Genomic DNA, 19361 nt, shown 5'->3' with positions numbered 1-19361 from the left:
GCTGCTCTCTCGCAGCCCCAGAGCTGGACCTGAGCCTTGCGAAGCCACAGCCTCTGGGCACAAGAAATGAGCCCAGGGCTTGGGCTCAGCTCTTCGGCCTCTGCAGGACTTTCTCCCACCACATGCCAGCCCAGGGCTGTTAGCCAGCATTACACCCATTCTGCTGCAGCACTTTGTTTCCAAAGGCCACTGAATGTGTCTGACAGGGTGGTGGTATCCAGTGGCATCCTGCTCCCAGGGCAGCAGCAGTGCACACAAACGTGAACTGAGTCTCAGGGTTATGGTCTGCAGATCATGTAGTCGATGACTTTGGCTGGCACAACAGGTAGCACTCAGAGAAACACAGCTTGGGAAACGTAGGGAAGCAGTTACAGTGATGCAGTATTTTCTATTAAGGTGAACGCTATCAAATGAACAAAACCCAACAACCAACCAAGGGAGGGAAAGATAATAAAAGGATTTGGTAGAGCTTAGAGCTTTTGTAGAGAGAGGGCTCCAGACAATGTACAATGCCTAAAGTCTTTATACCTAAGAATTCATGAGCTTGTGCTAAACACAGTTCTGGAGCAGCCCCAGCTGCATTCACAGGCATTTGCAAGAGGGAAATAGATTCAAGCATGCCACGTGGTGGTCTGAAACAAAAGCCAACCAGTCCACACTTCTGCACACAGCATCACTCAGTACCTGCTCAAATGGATGCGACAGGATCTGACACCTCTCACTACAGACCTTTGTCTGTCTGCAGTGACCAATAGAGGCAGCAAACAAGACTCTTAGAACAGTTCCGCTTCCAACTGACCTGCAAAAGCCTTTTGCGTAGGAAGTAAACGAGGGGTGCACAAACAGTGGCAGCAAAATGCTCCACCAAACAGCTCAGGTTGGGCAACACAGCTCCAGGCAGCTACAGCAAGATGGACCTTGAAAAGCCTCTGGTGCTCTCTGCAAGTGGCAAAGCTGTGCAAACACTGCACAGCAAAATCTGGGACAGGAAGCATTAGAAGGGAGAACAGGAAACAAAACCCAAACGTAGGGTTCCAAGAAAAACTGAGTACAGAAGAAACAACCTGGGAGCTGTGGCACAACACAAACGTTCCTGAGGAACTGTCTGCTGTGAGAGCTGAAAGCTTTGGTTGCTGTCCAAGTGCTGCTGCACAACCAAGGCTTCCTGCTGACACGGCTGAGGCGCCTCTGGCCGTGGACCCTTTCCTGATGACGCTGGAGCTGGAAACCATTTCTCACTCGTGTCATCTTCTCCGCAGCTGCACTGTAACACAAACAATGCTCTTGATCCACAACAGCACCCAGGGGAGAGGCTGTTTGGCAGGACAGCTGAAAATGCCAGCCCCCAGGGGATCTCCCCACGCTGCCACTGCCTGCCCTGGGATGCTCCACTGCAGCTCCTCCCGATGTGCAATGCAGGCATTTGCTGCTGCAGAAACCCTTTTCTGGGGGAAAGGCAGCTGGGAACTCTGGCCAAGGCCCCGTGCTCATCTTTTAGCCTCTGGCCTGCCTGCCCTGCAGCGCTGGTGGCACCTGTGGGCAGCGAACCGTCGTCGTTACCGACTGTGACAGCACGAGTCAAAGCAGCAAGGCTTGCACAGGCACTGGGGGTGAAAAAACCATCTTGAGCCAATGGCAGCAGCTGAGCAGCTCTCCCCCTTCCTACTGGCCAGCGGCACCACCTCACCTTGCAGCAGGCCAAAGTGAAGGGGTACAGCTGAGGAGGCTCCCGTTGCAGGGGCTCAAACTGGAGCTCAGCAAAAGCAGTTACAGCAGCACGAGAAGGCACTAAAAGCTTCCCATCTCAGTGACAAAACCAACACCTCTCCTGCCTCCTGCTGCTTTTCAATGGACTTCACACCAAGGTGCGGGATGAAAGCTCAACAGCCATGCACAAGGAAGCAAGGGAGTCTCATTTGCTTTGTTTCCCCAACCCATGTTGCCATGTCTGCCTTCCAAGGAGACCTCAAAGCAGCTCCGGCAACATCGCAGTGCCCTTTCAACTCACTGCCTAGGCAGCTGCAGCAGCCTACAGCTCTCAGCTGTGGGACAAGCAGCCCCACAGAGCGGCGTCTTTTCTGCTCCCAGGGCCACAGAAAAGCTGTCCTTGCAGCTTAGAGCTTTAGCACAGCCCAGTCTGCACACCTCTGCAGAGAAGGTGGCAGCCAGAGTACACTAACAGGTAGGAGAGGCAGCAAGAGAAGCTTTGAGAACCGTGGACCCCACCGAAGTGTCAGGGCTGGAAGGGACCCCAAGGGTCACCCAGTGCCGACCGCCCTGCCACGGGCAGGGACCCCTCACACTAGATCAGGCTGCTCACAGCCACATGCAGCCTGGCCTCACACACTTGGCACAGCTGCACAAGGCTTGCACTCGATGCTCTCCAAGGGCATCTCCAAGCCAAACGCCTCGGTGCTGCTGGGGCAGCGCTGCAGCAGCATGGCGGCGCTCCGGGCACCTCCGCTGGCTGCTTCTCGCCCCGGAGCCGCAGCAGGGCAGCTGAGGGGCCGCCCGGAGCGGGGCTCTGGCCGGCCACGGCGGCTCCCGGACGGCGCCTCCCGCCTGCGGCACCTGCGGATGCAGCCTCCGCCGGCGGCGCCGGGGCGCGCAGGGCCAGCCCCGCTCGCCGCTGGGCTCCGCAGAGCTGGCGCTGGGAGCCTGGCAGGAGGGCGGAAGTGGCGCAGTGACGCCGCGCCCACGGGCGCCATCTTTGCTTTGGGCGGCACCGGGCTCCGCCCGGCGGCGAGGGCGGGGAGGCAGCGGCCAAGCTCCAGCTGCAAGCCCCTTTGCTTCTCCTCACTCTCTCCGTGGCAGCGTTCAGGACAGGAGCTCACTTTGCCCAGCTCAGCTCTGCTCCAACAGGGCGCTGCCCATGGGGGCAGATCTGGCGCAGCTGCAGGGGCTCTCTGCTAACCACCTGCCCCTGGGCAACAGCCACTGCAGGCACAGAGCCTGCACCTGCCATGGGGGCACAGATGGCGCAGAAACCTTTGCCCCCTTCCTTTCCCCCCAGGGGAAAGCTTCGGAACAGCCTCCTCCTGCTGACCTTTCCCTGGAGCTCCTCTGCTCAGCTCAGCCCAAGCCCTTCTGCTCTGCCGGTGCAGCCTTCAGCCCACCAGGCACTCGGCAGCACTGGCAGCTGCCAGGGCACAAGAGCATGCTGCTGGCCCACGCTCGCTCTGCACCTCTGGCCGGCATCACTGCTGGGGCTCCACTGGTGGCGTCTGTCAGCTTTGGGGAGCATTCCCTCCTGTGCCAGCTGAATGCAAGCACCGCAGGGCTGCCCAGGGCCCGGGGCTCTTCTTCAGGCCACCAACCCTGACGGCACTCAGCTGCCCTCTGCCCCTGGGCACCAACCAACTCAGCTACAGCCAGCTGGAAAGGTCCAACTCTTAGCAAAGGCTTCTTCAAGAGCAGCAACCCCTGTCCTGAAACTCTGCACCAGCTGGGCAGGGAGGAGGGACTTGTCTGAGCTGCCAGCTGGCTCCCAGCCTGCCAGCTCTGCAGGAGAATCTCTGCTCTGCACGGCAACAAAAGCAGCTCCTGCTGCACACCCAAATGTTGCTGCACAGCAAACTGTTGGCACGACCAGCTCTTACCTGCTGACTCTGAGCAGAATTGCTGCCAGCTGCTGCTGCTGCTGCTGCTTGGCTGCCTGCTTCCGCTGGCACTGCTCAGGGCCTCCCTGATGGAGCCTTCTGGTTGTAGGAGGTGGTGAAAGAGGAGACAAACTTCTCGCTCTCCTCTCGAGTGCTCTCCTCTGCAGTCCCTGCGCAGGGCAGGCAGGTGTCGGCTGTGCTCAGCAGGCTGCTCGCTGCCCCTTGCTCTCCCTTCCTCTCTGCCCTGTGCTTCTGCCTGCACGGAGCTCATCTCTCCTGCCTGAGCCGCAGCAAGAGCAGAGGGCAGGGATCGTTGTGAGGAAGCTCAGACACAGCTTCACCTTTGGCTCCTGGGCCTGCTCTGGGAACCAGCTCGACCCTCCAGAACCAGATGGGCACTGGGCACTGATGGACTTGCTGGGGAGCGTTGGAGTGCAGGAGCTGGCTGTGCTGGCCCTGAGGGCATCATCTCCAACAGCTGCTGCTCCCAGCCTGCCCTGCTGCCACTGCCACCTTGGAGAGCCACCTGCCTCCTGCAACTTCAGCCTCCTCCTTCCCCCGTCATGCTCTCCTTCGTGGCACCTCCTGGCTCCTCTGGGCCGGCCAGCTCGGGGGAGAAGGTCTTGATGGGGGGAGGGGGGGGTGTGCTGCTGGGGCCTCAGCACCATCCAGCTGCTGCTGGTGGAGAGCATGCCAGCCTTGGAGAGTGCCCCACTGGTGGGTGACCTTGATGGCAGCCAGGCCCCTGCGGTGCCCAGGGTGCCTACAGCAGGCTGATGGGCAAGCACCCACGCAGACAGGGAGGGGGAGATGTGGCTCTCTGCCGCCACCAGCACCGGCTGCTCACGCAGGGCAGTGCCACACTGCCGCCCTGCCATGGGTGGGCAGACAGGCAGGGGCACACCTGTGGGAGAGGGGGAGAGGCTCGGGGATGGGAAGTGGGGACCAAGGCAGGGGCTGCCCCCAGGCCCACTGCCAGTGCCAGCAGCATGGGCTGCTGGGGAACAGCAGCTGCATTGTGGTTGCCCCCGAGGTGATGGAGCCTGCCGCAGCGGTGAGGGGCAGAGGTGGCCACGGAGTGGAGCTCTGCTCCCTGGGGCTTGCTCTGCTGGGGAGGAGCAACAGCAGGCAGCAGTACAGCCTGGGCTTGGGCTGCTGCAAGGCAGCTGCACAGGAAAGAACTGGGAGCCCAAGTGGGCAGCACATTCCAGTGGGACAGCAGTGTGCCCTTGTGGGGCCAGTGGCAGCCTGGGCCTGCATCAGGAGCAGTGTGGCCAGCAGCTCTAGGCAGGTGGGCTGGTTTGAGCCTGCTAGAATGTTTTGGTGAGAGAACGAGATTACAGGCTGGGGAAAAGGCAACAGTGGTGATGTCTGCTTCACTCCTAGGCTTGCTGCAATGCAGAGACAAGAACACAAGCACAGAGAAGAGAGTTGCTGTCTGGGTGTTGGGCTGAGCTTCTCTCTCTCTCTGCCCTAACTTGCCGTCTGTGTGACTAACCCCTCTGCTTCCTAACGCCCCTGCCCGACCCTCCATACTGCCTTCAACATCAGGCAAGATCTGGGCTGAGATTGAGGAGTGGGAGGGAGGTGGAAGGGGTGGTTTGAGAGCCCCTGCTGGGGACTCAGGTTTCTGGGAGGGCTGTTGTGTTTCTGCAGTGCCTTTTAACCTTGTCGATCCTGCCTGTAGCTGCAGCTGTTGTAAATACCTGCTTGTAGCTTGTGCTAAGCTGAACTATAAAGCCTCATGCAGCTCCCAGAGCCGCTGAGCCCAGTCTGGGCGATTTCCAAAGGGGGGGCGGTGGGGGGGGCGTGGGGAAGACCCAAACCATCACAGGAGGTTCTCCTGCCCCTCTGCTCTGCCCACCCCTGCTGAGAGCACCCCTGCACTACTGTGTCCAGGTCTGAGCTCCCCCACTCAAGAGAGACAGGGAGCTGCTGGGGAGAGCCCCATGGGGGCTGCGAGGGAGAGGATGCTGCAGGGACGGGACCATCTCTGCTCTGAAGAAAGGCTGAGAGCCCTGGAGTTGCTTAGTCTGGAGAGGAGAAGGCTGAGAGGGGACCTCAGGAATGTCTGTAACAGCTGAGGGGTGGGTGCAAGCAGGGCCCAGGCTCTGTTTGTGGTGCCCAGTGACAGGAGAAGGAGGCACAGGTACAAGCCAGAACCCAGGAGGTTCCACCTCAACAGCAGGAGGAACTTCTTTGGGGTGAGGGTGCTGGAGGCCTGGAGCAGGCTGCCAGAGGCTGTGGAGACTCCTGCTCTGGAGCCAGTCAGGAGCTGCCTGGATGTGCTCCTGGGTGCCCTGGCCTGGCTGCTCCTGCTCTGGCAGGGGGGTTGGGCTGGGTGGTCTCTGGAGGTCCCTTCCAAGCCCTGATTCTTTGCTTCTGGGACTCTTCCTTATGGTCTTCCTCATGAGCTGCTGCCTGCTGCTGCTGCTGCTGCTGGGCCAGAGCTGCCTGCTGGGCCCCATGGCCCCAGTGCCCTGCTGCTGCTCTCTGCTGCTGGGCCCCCCTCCAGCACGGGGCCCTGCTCCACCTGCCCCTGCTGCGGAGGTGCCCTTGGGGCTGTGGGGAGCTGTGCCCTGCTGTCTGCCCTGGCCTGGCTCTGGGGGCTGTTGGCTGCTTGGGTTGCTGGAGGTGCCAAGGTGCCCAGAAGGCAAGGGGAAGGCAGAGCAGGGCAGGCTGGGCTGGGCTGAGGCCCACATGAGCTCTGGGCACTGCTCTGGGGGGTGCCCAGGCTCTGAACCGTGGGGGGTGCAGGTCCTGAGCTGGTTCTCTGTGGGTAGCGACCCCCCCAGCCCCTCCCTCCCCCCCCCCCCCCCCCCCCCCCCCCCCCCCCCCCCCCCCCCCCCCCCCCCCCGTAACCAGGGCTCTGTGTATCCAAGGCCTGGGTGACCTCATAGAGCTGAGCTGAGGCTGGGCTGGTGAGGAGGTGAGAGTGGAGCTTGGGAGCCTGTGGCAGGGGGAGAGCCTCTGCTAGGTGTCTGTGTCTCACCCGAGTTCTTCGGCAAGCAGGAGCTGCCCTTGAGCAATCCCCAGGTGAGTGATGTCGGGCAGAGCAGAGCAAACCCAAGGGGAACAGTGACAAGGTGGGGGGGGGGGGGGGGTGAGTTGCAAAGGGAGTTGAGAGCACAAGAGTGACCAAGGAGCAAAACCTGCCTGGGCACTTTGTGCCTGGCTTAGGTGAGCCTGGTCTGGTGACTGAGAATAGTCCCTAGCAGGAGAGAGGTGCCCTGAGATGGGTGTGCTGGCAGCAGGTGTTGGGGTCCAGTTTGACTGGAAAATAACACAGTTGGCATTTTCAGGTGGCTTTGGTAGGTGGTTGTCGGGGGGGGCACAGGGTGAGGCTTGGGTGCTGGGGGTGTGGATGTGCTGGAAGCCACAGAGAGTGGAGGAGAAGCACAGAGGTTGGATGTGGAGAGGAAGCAGCAGGGGCTCTGTGTGAGCCAAAGGCAGCTCTGCTGGCAAGCCAAGGCGCCTTGGCATGGTTAAGAGAGGGAGCTGAGGAAGAGCTGGGGGGATGTGTGGGGGGATGTGTGGGAGCAGGCCCTGGGTGGGCTTGGAAACTGCAGAGAAGGAGCCTGCAGCACCTGTCTGGGCAGCCTGCTGCAGGCTCAGCACCCTCACAGCAGAGAATTTTCTAATCCTCTTCAGCTGGAGCCTCCAGTCTCTGGCCTCTGCCCCTTGTCCCTAGTCCTGTCCCTGGGCACCAGTGACAAGAGTCTGGCCCCAGCCTCTTGCCCCCCCACAGACCCCTTCAGCTCCTGCTGAGCATGTCAGAGCCCTCTGGGCTGCTCTTCCGCCGGCTCTCAGCCCCAGGGCTCTCAAGCCTTTGCTCCTCACAGAGCTGCTCCAAGCCCTCAGCATCTTCCAAACCCACCCTGGACTCTCTCCAGCAGTTCCCAATCTCTCCTGAGCTGGGGAGCCCCAGAAGCAGAGGCAGGATTCCAGCTGTGGCCTGCCCTAGAGCACAGCAGAGGGTGCAGGCCCCCCTCTCTTCATGCCCCCAGGAGGGGCATTGGCCTGCTTGGCCATGAGGGCACACTGCTGGCCCATGGGCAACTCCAGGCCTCCAGATGTGGCCCTCGCTGGGCAGAGTTGAGTTTGCTGAGTTCCTGGAGCAGGACAGAGCCAGGCCCCCCCAGCCGTGCTGCCAGCACACGATGGACACCACAGAGCCAAGGGCCATGCCCTGGCAGGTCCTGCCCACCTCGGGCACTGTGCCAACAGCAGGTGCAGCTCTGCCTCAGCTGACACAGAGTGCAGGAGGAAGAAGAGCAGGAGGAGCAGGAGCCGGAGAAGGAGGAGGAGGAGGAAGAGGAGGAGGAGGGAGCTGAGTGGCTGGGACGGCTGAGTCGAAGCCACGAGTGCAGCCGCCAGCATGCGAGCGAGAAGAAGCTGGAGCAGGAGCTGGGGCTGGCAGCGAAGAGGCAGTGTCTGGAGCTGGGTGAGGAGGGGCACTGGGATGGCGCTGGGGTGAGGAGGGGGTACTGGGCTGGAGCTGGGTGAGGGAAGGAGCAGCAAGCTGGAGATGGCAAGGAGGGGTCACCAGGCTGGAGCCCGGGTGAGGAAGGGCATTGGGCTGGCCCCTGCCTGCCTCGCCCAGCAAGCTGTGGCAGCAGAAGGCAGGGTCTGAGCCTGGCAGCGGGTGGCCCTCTGATGCCAGGGGCAGCAGCCGTGGGGGCAGCAGCCTCTGCTGAGGCCCTGGGTCGAGGCTGGCAGGCAGCACTGCCGCCCCGAGGAGGAGCCGAGCAGCAAGCAGGGAGGCAGAGAGGGCCCAGGGGGCTGCTGGTGCTCCTGAGCCCTGTGACTCACCGCCCCTCTCCCCTCCCTGCAGGCAGTGACCAAGCCCAGGCAGCACAAGAGCTGGGGTGCCCGTGCCCCAGCAGGTGCCCTTGCCCGGGGGAGGTGCCTCTGCATGCAGTGGCCGCGGCTGTGCGGGGTGGGCGCTGGGCCTGCGCAACCTGGGGCGCAGCTGCTTCCTCAATGCCACGCTGCAGTGCCTGACCCACACGGCGCCGCTCGCCGCTACCTGCTCTGCGGGGAGCACGGCCGCAGCTGTGAGTGGGGCTCAGTGGGGGGCCCTGCTGGGCTGGCAGTGCCGGGGGTGGCAGTGCCGTGGGCAGCAGGAGCCGCCTGCCCGCCCTGCTGCCCGCGCTGTGCTCGGCACCTGTGCGCGTGGCCCCTGGCAGGGGCTGGAGCGTTGGGCTGTGCCCTGTCTGCTCCCTGCTGACCCCAGCAGAGGCTGTTGCTGTGTTCTCCTGGCCCTAGCAGTGTGCTGCTGAGTTGGGGCCAAGGGCAGCACACAGGGCTCACAACCCTGTCTGCAGGGCTCTGCTGGCAATCTGCCCTCGGGCCAACCTCTGGGCTCCTCCAGGGAGTGCCTGTGGCCTGCTTCCCATCCACATGGCTGCTGTCTCCTCTGGGGGGTTGCAGTGGTGCTGTGAGTGGGATGGCATCTGGCAGGGTGATGTGTTGTTGGTCCCTGTGTACCCAGGGTGCCCCAGAGCTGTGCTGCAGCACAGAGCTCATGGGAAGCACTGAGCGTGGCGGAGCTGTGTGGGAGCAGAGATCCCTCCCCGTGCTCTGTCCTGCTTCCACCTCTCCTGGCCTTGTCCCCGACCTCCTGTCCTCTGCTCTTCTGCTCCAGGTCACCGAGAAGGCTTCTGCATGCTCTGCACTATGCAGACCCACGTGGGGCAGGCCTTTGCCAGCAGCGGCCAGGCCATAAAGCCAGAGGCCATCATCCGGAACCTCAAGAGTAAGGGTGGCTGCCCTGCCTCTGCCCTGCCTTGCCCTGGCTTGCCCCTGCTTTGCCCTGCTCTGCCTGCCTTGCCCTGGCTTGCCTGCTTTGCCCTGCTCTGCCCTGCCTTGCCCTGCTCCTGCTCTGCCCTGCCTTGCCCTGCCTTGCCCTGCCTTGCCCTGCTTTGCCCCTGCTCTGCCCTGCCCTTGCCCTGCTCCTGCTCTGCCCTGCCTTGCCCTGCCTTGCCCAGCCATGCCCTGCTCTGCCCTGCCTTGCTCTGCTCTGCCCTGCCCTGCAGCAGCCATGCAGGGGCCCAGAGGGCTGCTGCTGGAAGCAGACCCTTTGGGATGGGGCAGGCCTTGGCAGAGAGCTCTGCTGAGGTGACTCAGAGCCCGCCAGGGGCTGGGGGCTCCATGGGCTGTGGGAGGGCTTCTCCCGCAGCCAGCGTGGGCCTCGAGCCCAGGGTTGGCTGAGGGGGCTCAGAGCCTGGAGCCTGCTTGCTGGGCAGGAGCTGCATCTGTTGCAGCAGCTGCTGAGGCTGCCTCTCCTGCAGACATTGCCCAGCACTTCAGCCTCCGGAGGCAGGAGGATGCCCACGAGTTCCTGCGCTGCGCCATTGACGCCATGCAGCAGGCCTGCGGGAACGGCTGTGCCCAGTATGTGGGGCCCTGCTGCCCTGTGCCCTCACCAGTGCCCCTGTGCCCGTGGGAGGGATGCAGGTGTCCCCCAGGCTGAACTGCTAGGGGGAGGCACTGGCTGTCAGGGGCCTCATTGCACGGCCCAGCTCTCTGCCCCTCTGTGCCACAGGCCACCTTCTCCCTTCTGCTGGCCCCCTGCGCCCCAGCAGAGCTGTGGTGCTGTCCCCATGTCCTGAGGCTGCTCTGGCTCTCGGCTCCTGTGCCAGCTGCCAGGAAGCCAGGGCTGCAGCTGGCTCAGGTCCAGCTCTGGGCTGCGAGAGAGCAGCTTTCCTCTGGGCCTGCGCTGCCTCTGCCAAGGCCAGCTCCGAGCTGCAGCCAGCAGCTTCTGCTCCTTCTGGAGGAAGGTGCCCATGGGAGCCTGGTGCCAACCCTTGAGCGATGGCCCTGGCAGAGCAGCCTGGCTTTTCCCTCTGCCTCTGGAGCTCTGCAGCTGTCTGCTGGCCAGAGCACACCGGGGAGCTGTGCTGAGGACACGCAGAGGGGGCCCTGAGGGGAGGCTGCTGTGGAGGGGCTGTGTGAGACCTGCTGCTCCTGTCCCCTAGGCTGGATGGGCAGAGCCAGGCCCCAACGCTGGTCCAGCAGATCTTTGGGGGTTCCCTGCGGTCCCGTGGTGAGTGCTGGTGCCAGCTGCTGGGCCTGTGGCTCTCAGGGCTGCCTCCCTTCTGGGAGCACTGCTGAGTGTGTGCAAACCATCCCCCAGCTGCAGCTGCTGGCTCTGGTGGTCCCTGCAGACCCTGAGCCCCTGCTGTGGGCATGGAAACATCTGTTGGCTGTGGCTCCCCACTTCACTGCCAGCAGCAAAGCGCCCCTGCTGCCAGTGCCTAGCAGCACTGCCTGTGCCAGGGCACGGTGGAGTTGGCAGCTTTCCTCCTGGCCAGGCTGTGAACCCTGGTGCTGCTGTCCCAGAGCCCAGATGCAGAGAGGGGGTAGCCTGCAGCCGCCTGGGCTGGGCTGGGCTGGGCTGGCTGTGCTGGGTGGGTGCGTGCAGAGGCCATGCCAGGCTGTGGCCACTGCTCTTTCTTTTGCAGTGCTGTGCTTGCAGTGCCAGAACACCTCGGACACCTACGAGCTTACTGGACCTGGCACTGGAGATCGGGGTAGGGCTGGGCAGGGGCTCTGCTCTGCTGGGGCTGCTCTTGCAGCTGCACCATGGCTGCTCTCAGGGCTCCTGCAGCTGCCAGTGCCAAGGCACAGCACGGGCGGGAGGGGAAGCAGCTGCCGCTGTTGCGCTGCCTTCTCTGCCTGGCAGGCCAGTGGCTGCTGGGGGCCCTGCAGCCGCCCCTCGTGGGGCTGGGCAGTGCCCAGCTGGTGGCACTCAGGGCTTTGCTGTGGTCTGCGGCCCTGTGCCCGTGCTCTGCGTGATCTCTCGGGGCTGTGGCGTGGGCAGGCCGCCGGTGCCCTGAGCTCTGCTCTGCCCTTGCAGGAGGCCACAAGCGTGGTGCAGGCGCTGGAGCAGTTTGTGCAGCCAGAGCTGCTGTGCGGGGAGAATGCCTACATGTGTGCCAGGTGAGTGCGGGGCTGCGGGCGCCAGGGGCCCGGCTGTGCTGCTGGCAGGCAGCTGGGTGGTGGCACAGCTTGCAGAGCTGGAGCTCTCCCTGTGCAGGTGCCAGCAGAAGGTGTCTGCCCGCAAAGCTTCAGCATCCACCAAGCTGCCAACGTCCTCACAGTGGCACTGAAGCGCTTTGCCCCTTTTGGGGGAGGGAAGATCACCAAAGGTGAGTGCTTGGCAAGCCAGGGCTGAGGCTGTCTCCTGGCCCAAGCTCCTGCTGCCCAGAGCAGGCTGGCAGGGCTCCTGTGCCCAGCCTGAGCTCTGCCACAGTCCTGCAGCCCTTGCCCAGCTCTGCGGTGCAGGGGCAGTTTGGCTTCTCCGGCCACCTTCCTCAGCACCACCTCTGCCCAGGGAGGGTGCGTGCCCTTCCCCTGGGAGGTGGCACTGCTAGGCCAGCTGAGCTGCTCTGTCTGCACTGAGGCCATGCCTGTGCAGGCTCCTGAGCCAGCCTCTCCCTGCAGCCGTGGCGTACCCCATGCTGCTGAACGTCCGCCCCTACCTGTCTGTGCCGCGCGGGGACCCCGTCCTCTACAGCCTCTATGCGGTTGCTGGTGCACTCTGGGCACAGCTGCCACGCAGGGCACTACTACTGCTACGTGAAGGTGAGCCCAGGCTGCTGTCGTGGCACCCCTCAGGGGCTAAGGGGTGCTGGTGGGTCCCTGGAGGGCACAGCAAGGAGGCTGCTCAGCAGAGGTGCGTGGGGGGGGACACAGGCCGTGCCCCTGCCGCAGGAAGCGTGGAGGTGCCGCTCTGGCGGAGCCCCCTTGCCTGGCCTGGGCCTCCTCTGGGCTCTGGGCAGAGGAGCTCTGCCCGTGCTTGCTGCACGAAGGTCCCCGGGCACAGCCCAGCCCCCTTCTCTCTGCTCCTCCTGCAGGCCAGCAGTGGGCAGTGGTACCTGATGAACGACGAGCGGGTGTGCCCCGCGGGCATCCAAGAGGTCCTGGGGCAGCAGCCCTACCTGCTCTTCTACCAGAGGTGAGAGTGCCTCTGCCTGCTGCCCCTCTGTCTCCTGCTGCCAGCAGCTGGGACAGGGCTGGCAGCACAGGGCTGCCTGCGGGAAAGAGCTTGGCCCAGGTAGCCCCAACGCCCTCTGCATGCCCTGGCTCAGAGGAGGGTGGCAGGGAGAGGGCCAGCCCCTTGGCATGGCTTTACTCTGCACCAGGACCACCTCACCCCTGCAGCTTCTGGCTCCTCTTTCTCCTGCGCGTCTCTGGCAGTGGCTCAAGCCCTGGCACTTAACGCCAGCCCTTCTCTGCCTTCCCCAGGGTGCCCAGCCCCAGGAGGAGCTGGCAGGGGCCCACTGCCAAGGCTGCCTCCAGCCTGCCCGGCTGCACTGGCGGTGTCCACAGCGAGGACAGGAAATCTGTCACCAAGGAGCCCCTGTCCTCAGCAGGGATGGGCCAGGTGAGTCCTGAAGGCTGCTCTTGGCCAGCGCCCCCGGGTGCTGGCACCTGCTGCCCCTCTGCCTGCTGTGCCAGGGAGGGGCTGGGCAGGGCAGGGTTGCCATGCCCTTGGCTCCTGCACTTCTCCATCAACCTCTTCCTTTGTCTAGGGCCCAGGGCTGCTGCCAGGGAGAAGCCGCCTGGGCTGGAGGAGGCTGGAGTCCCTGTGGCCCACAGCCTGTTTGGGATGGAGCCAGAGCTGTGCAGTGGAAGCCCCACCCTGCCAAAGCTGCCTGCTGGGTCGCCAGCACCCAGCAGAGAGGGCTCAGCAGCTGTGTGCCAGGACTACTGGGCACAGCTGCAGGGCCTGACACGCAGCAGCAAATCCTCCATCGCCAGGCTGACCCTCCTGGCACAGCAGAACGTGGCCTTGGCCAGCAGCATCGTGTCCCTGGTGGAAGCACGAGTGGCCAAGGTTTGCACCTTCCACTGCCTGCTGCTGCTGCCTGTGCTGCTGGGGGAGCAGTGGACAGCAGCCTGGGGTGGCCTCGGGGGCTAGCAGGGGCTGGGGAGATGTCGTGCTGAGGGCAGAGCGGGGCAGAGCAGGGCAGCAGTGGCTGAGGGGTGGCTTCCAGCCTGCCCTGAGCTCTGCGGTGTCAGAGCTGTCTGCAAGCCTGTCCCAGGGGCTGGCTCTGCCTGCAAGAGAAAACCTCAACGGTCCAGCCCCACTGCACTGCTGACTCTGTGCTGCCCTGAGGAGCTGAGCTCTGCAGCAGGGAGCAGTGCTGAGCTCCCCTTCCTGTGCCGTGGCTGCCAGCAGCTTCCTTCCCAGGCTCTGCTGCTTCCCTGCCCGACTGCTGCGCAGGCTGAGGCACAGTGGCAGTGACTCCTGGCACAGAGCCTTGGCTGCTCCAGGGTCCCCTTCTGCTCTGAGCTCAGCAGCCCTCTGCCAGATTGCCTTTTGGCACCAGCAGGAAACCCAAGGCCAGCGACTTGCTGTTTGTAGTGGAACCCAAAAGAGGGCTCTGGGCCTGCCACTCTCTCTCTTTAAAATTCTTCAGCTGTGCCTCTGCTGTGCTAAACCTCTCCCTTTCTTCTCCTCCCTGCAGGCTCCCCCAGCACAGAAGCTCCCTGCTCTCTACCTGATGGATTCCATCCTCAAGAACGTGGGAGGAGAATACCTGAAGGCCTTTGCCCCAAAGCTGGTGGAAACCTTTGTGTCTGCCTTCCAGAAGGTCTCTGCACTGCCAGGGGAGTTGGGTGAAGAGAGTCTGTGCCTGGGGAATGAACTCTGTGCCCAGGGCTGGGTGCTCTTGGCTGCTGAACCATCCCCATTGGTTGCCTTTGCTAAATCCCTGCCCTGGCTCTGGGCTGTGGGAGATTGTCCCTGCTGCTGGTGTGAGCAAACAAAGTGGGCACTGACCCTATGAGGAGCTTTGGCCTGTGGCTCACAGATGGCTCTGCTGCTGCAGCAGAGTGGGTGTAATGCTGGCTAACAGCCCTGGGCTGGCATGTGGTGGGAGAAAGTCCTGCAGGGGCCGAAGAGCTGAGCCCAAGCCCTGGGCTCAGTTCTTGTGCCCAGAGGCTGTGGCTTCGCAAGAGCTTTGTCGCTGTACTTTCTCCAGGGAAACCGGGCAAGGGAGAGGAGAATTTGGTCATGGGCAAGGGGTCAGGAAGTGCTCCTCGGGTGCTGATGGAGAGTAGTAGAGCCTGGCAAGGGCCTGGGAAGAGCAGTTGCAGAGCTGAGCCTCTCTGTCTGATGCCAGGGGCGCGGGGGTGTGAGCTGCACTGCTGCTACAGGCTGCAGAGCCAGGCAGGCTGTGCGAATGGCCAAGTGCTGAGAGAGACAGGAAAGAAAGGAAACCTTCCTGCTGCCAGCAGAGCTTCAGGCACTGCTGGAGTGAGCTGAAGGAGCCCTGGGGCTCTTTGGTGTTTCAGGTGGACAGAGACACTCGGCAGAGTTTGTTCCTCCTGCGCTCGACATGGCACAGGATTTTCCCTCTGGAGGAGCTGCATGCACTGGATGTCAGAGTGCAGGCACTGGATCCTGCTTGGCCAGTGAGACCTCTGCCTGCAGATGGGAGTGCTTCTGGCAGCCCTGGCAGTCCTCAGCCTGCAGCTGCTGGGTCAGTTTGCTGGCTGCTCCATGGCCACAGGTGTTAGGCTGAGGGTTGGGCTTGCTGCCCTGGGGGCTCTTTGCAGCCCAAAGAGTTCCCTGGTTCCCTGACTCCATCACGAGTTGCAGCGTAAGAGGTTTTGTTCTGTTTGCAGCCAGAGGAGTCCAGTGCAGCTCCCTCTGCCACCTCTGGTGCCTCTGCTGCAGCTGCTGCTGCAATGCCCCAGGCGCCGAGCCAGGAGCAGCTGCTGAGGCAGCAACTGCTTGAGAAGGAGAAGCAGGTGCTGGAGCTTCGGCAGAAGCTGTCCGAGCTGGAGCAGGCTGGAGCACAGCTGGTGAGTAGGACAGGTGGGGACCCTGCTCTGGTGGGGCTCAGCTTCTGTGGGGCAGTCCTTAGGTGTCCTGGTGACTGCCAGCATCACTTGGTGCTGCTGTCAGGGCAGCAGAGCTGTGCCAGGCCTGGAGCAAGGCCAGTCCAGCTGGGGAGCTTGGGCAGCATTTGCCAACGGAAAAAGCCTTGAGAGCTGCACTGCAAATGGAGGCCAAAGCAGGGGGATTTGTCGGGGTTTTCTTCTGAGCTTCCCTCACAACGATCCCTGCCTCTGCTCTTGCTGCTGCTCAGGCAGGAGAGATGAGCTCCGTGCAGGCAGAAGCACAGGCAGAGAGGAAGGGAGAGCAAGAGGCAGCGAGCAGCTTGCTGAGGCACAGCCGCCACCTGCCCACCCTGCGCAGGGACTGCAGAGGAGAGCACTCAAGAGGAGAGTGAGAAGTTTGTCTCCCCTTTCACCACCTCCTAAAATGAGAAGGCTCCATCAGGGAGGCCCTGAGCAGTGCCAGGCGGAAGCAGGCAGCCAAGCAGCAGCAGCAGCTGGCAGCAGGAGCTGATGTCCTCTCGCTGCGGAGTGGTTCCTGCGGCTGTGGAGGTTATGCCCTTACTGCCAGGCTCAGCATTCTTGTTCTGAAGGAACACAGACAGGTGGAGACCTCTCGATGGTGCCTGCTCTGCAGGAGAGGTGGCTCTGAACCACAGGCCCTGCCACTCTCTGACCCCGGCGTAAGGAACGGGATGGCTGTGGTGTGTTGCGCTCTGCTACGAGGCAGTTGGGCATATTCTGGGCTAGATTTGGCAACCTTTGGACAAAAAGGTGTTTCTGATCCTTGAGTGGCTTAGCTCTAGGTTATTTATTCTTTCTGTCTAAACACATGAATGGCTGCTGTGCTGCAGTGATGTTGTCAGTGGTGCTGAGCAGACCTGCATCAACCTAGTTGCAGACTCACTGTTTGGGGGGGGGGGGAAAGTTGTTTTTTGGCTTAGTCAAATAAAGCAAATACAAACTATGTTAAAGGTGTGGAAGTTTTACTGAGCAGACATTGGAATTTGCTATGACGGACACCCCTGGTTTAGGTTTGCTCTTGAAGTCCCTTGGGTGGGCATTGCTCTCAGTCAGGGCCTTACTTGGCTGCAAGGTCCAACACCTTCTCCAAGGCTGGACTCCAGCTGTGACCCTTTGCACATCCTGCTAAGCACGCAGGGTGCTGGGTGTGGAGAGGCAGGAGCCTGTCTGACAGTGAGCAGTTGGTGTGGAGAGAGGCAGGGGAAGTGCCCAGAGCAGAGCTAGTCCAAGGGCAGGGCCCCGTGGCCTGCAGGCTGCTGAGCAGAGGGGAACTGTCCAGGCCTTAGCAGCAGGCTGAGTGCAAGCCTGGATGCGCAGCCCAGAGCGGGGATTGGTTTCTTGTGGAGTTGGTGCTGATGCAAATAAAGATGGCACTGGCACTTGATCTGGACAGCCCTGGCAGTGGCCTGGCTCTCACAGCTGGCACTCTGCACTCCCTGGAGGGGTGCTTTGGGCTCTTGGCCCACCTGTGCAGCACAGCAGCTCCTCTGCAAGGGCAGAGCTCCCTTTTCTCTCCAGCATGGTGCTGCTTGTGGTCTTGGGGCAAGCGGCGCTCCGTCTGCCACACTGCCATGGGTGCAGCCAGGGGTGCCAGGAGCTTCTGCTGGGCCTCCCCAGGCACTGCCCAGGTCTGCTGTGGGGTGAGGGGTGCAGCTGTGAGCTCAGGCCTGTCCGCTAGGGAAGGAACAGGCACCCAGACTGCAGTTACACTGCAAGCAGTGGAGCGCCACTGAAATACCACTGCAGAGGGAGCCTCAGCTTCTCCTGCGCTCTGGGCACCTCACTTGTGCAGCCAAGAGCTTACCTGTTTCTAGAGATGCAATTTCAGTGCAAGCTACAGTCCAGCACAGCAAGACAGGACACAAACCCCTCTGTGCCCTGCACTCTGACAGACCTCACAGCCATGCAAATGCCACAGAGCTTTTGCTGAAGCCTATTTTTACAGAGGGCTGCAGTCAGTGACAATCTGAACGCCCTGCACAAGGGTTGCTTTCCCACCTGCTTTCCATCTTGCAGCAGTTCTCTTGCAGCTCTGCTGCTCACCTCTGTGCTTTCCCCATGCAGGAGGAGCCACTCTGACGGTGGGCAGACAGGAGGAACTCTTTGCTTCAGTTTTCCAGCAGTTCTTGCTGTTCCATAGAACCCTGGAATCAACCAGGTTGCAAGAGACCTCCAAGCTCAGCCAGTCCAACCTAGCACCCAGCCCTTTCCAGTCAACCAGACCATGGCACTAAGTGCCCCAGCCAGTCTTTTCTTGAACACCTCCAGGCACGGCCACTCCACCACCTCCCTGGGCAGCCCATTCCAATGCCAATCACAACTTCCTCCTAACATCCAGCCTAGACCTCCCCTGGCACAGCTTGAGGCTGTGTCCCTTGATCTGTTGCTGCCTGCCTGGGAGAAGAGACCAACCCCACCTGGCTACAGCCTCCCTTCAGGTAGTTGTAGACAGCAATGAGCTCACCCCTGAGCCTCCTCTTCTCCAGGCTGCACACCCCCAGCTCCCTCAGCCTCCCCTCAGAGGGTCTGTGCTCCAGGCACCTCCCCACCTTTGTCACCCTTCTCTGGGCACCTTCCAGCACCTCAACATCTCTCTTGAATGAGGGGCCCAGAACTGGACACAGCACTCAAGGGGTGGCCTGAGCAGTGCTGAGCACAGGGGCAGAAGAACCTCCCTCGTCCTGTTGGCCACACTGTTCCTGAGCCAGCCCAGGATGCCACTGGCTCTCTTGGCCACCTGGGCACACTGCTGCCTCATCTGCAGCTACTCTCTACCAGTACCCCCAGCTCCCTTTCTTCCTGGCTGCTCTCAGACACTCTGTCCCCAGCCTGTAGCTGCTTGGGGTTGCTGTGGCCGAAGCGCAGAACCCTGTGCACTTGGCCTGGTTCAGTCCCATCCCATTGGCCTCTGCCCACCCATCCAGCCTGGCCAGGTCCCTCTGCAGGGCTCTGCTACCCTCCTACGGATCAACACCTGCTCCTAGCTTGCTGTCCTCTGCAAACTTACTGATGCTGGACTCAATCCCCTCGTCCAGATCATCAAAAAAGATACTGAACAGGACTGGGCCCAGCACTGATTCCTGGGGGGACACCACCAGTGCCAGCTGCCAACTGCATGTGGCACCATTCACCACCACTCCCTGGGCCCTGCCTTCCAGACAGTTCTTGACCCAGAGACAGAGTGAAGCTGTCCAAGCCAGGAGCTGCCAGCTTGGCCAGGAGCTGCTTGTGGCAGACGGTGGCAAAGGCTTTGCTGAAGTCCAGGCAGTCTCCATCCACAGCCTGCCCCCACATTCACCAGGCACAACCCAACCATCCAGCCACGAGGACTCAGCTGCCTCAAGTTCTTCGCTCAGAGCCACTCACAAGAGTAAAAGCTGCTGGAGCCTGCAGTGATTGGCTTTACATTTGTCTTGATTGCCAGAGCAGCAGCTGGGGGCTGTCCGCAGTACCAGCATTGTGCTCTGCCTCAGCACAGCCTGAAACAAGACCAGAACAGGCCTGAAGGTGACTGCATGGAAGACAGCATGAAGAAAAACCAAACTCCCAAAGCCACAGTCAATTGCTCACACGTCAAAGGCAGAGCTGTTGCCACCCTGATGAAGCCATCAGCTCCTCTGGCTCGTGGCAGCTCCTCCCCAGCTTGTGTTACTGATTAGACAGGAAACGTTTGCAGCCTTTAGAGAGAGGAGGAACTGCCTCAGTCCTGTCCTCTCAACACAGCAACCTGCTGGATGGCTCTGATGGCTCTGACCTGGCCTCGGGGTAATTACAGCAGCTCTCGTTATTTCACCCTTCTTACCTGGGCTCTAAATGTCTCTTTTCCAACCCTGTGACAGCTGAGCAGAAGGAGGTAGCCAAGACAGCACAGCTCATCTCCCA

At 62.0% G+C, this 19361-nt stretch overlaps 1 protein-coding gene across 1 annotated transcript; it reads left to right on the top strand.

Moving 5' to 3' along the window:
• The first annotated feature begins 2439 nt into the window (after positions 1–2439).
• Positions 2440–17558, top strand: LOC135173871 (ubiquitin carboxyl-terminal hydrolase 36-like). The gene is given in 19 exon segments (XM_064141079.1): positions 2440–2756; positions 7856–8083; positions 8521–8621; positions 8624–8656; positions 9247–9357; positions 9893–9995; positions 10580–10647; positions 11066–11105; positions 11107–11134; positions 11461–11543; positions 11641–11666; positions 11669–11752; positions 12048–12133; positions 12135–12188; positions 12461–12561; positions 12852–12990; positions 14078–14203; positions 15240–15419; positions 17544–17558. Coding segments are annotated over 19 exon segments (1923 nt in total).
• Positions 17559–19361: the final 1803 nt, after the last annotated feature.

This window comes from Pogoniulus pusillus, unplaced genomic scaffold (assembly GCF_015220805.1).
Source record: "Pogoniulus pusillus isolate bPogPus1 unplaced genomic scaffold, bPogPus1.pri scaffold_106_arrow_ctg1, whole genome shotgun sequence".
Lineage (NCBI taxonomy): Eukaryota > Metazoa > Chordata > Aves > Piciformes > Lybiidae > Pogoniulus > Pogoniulus pusillus.
This window is presented reverse-complemented; position numbering and strand designations above follow the sequence as displayed.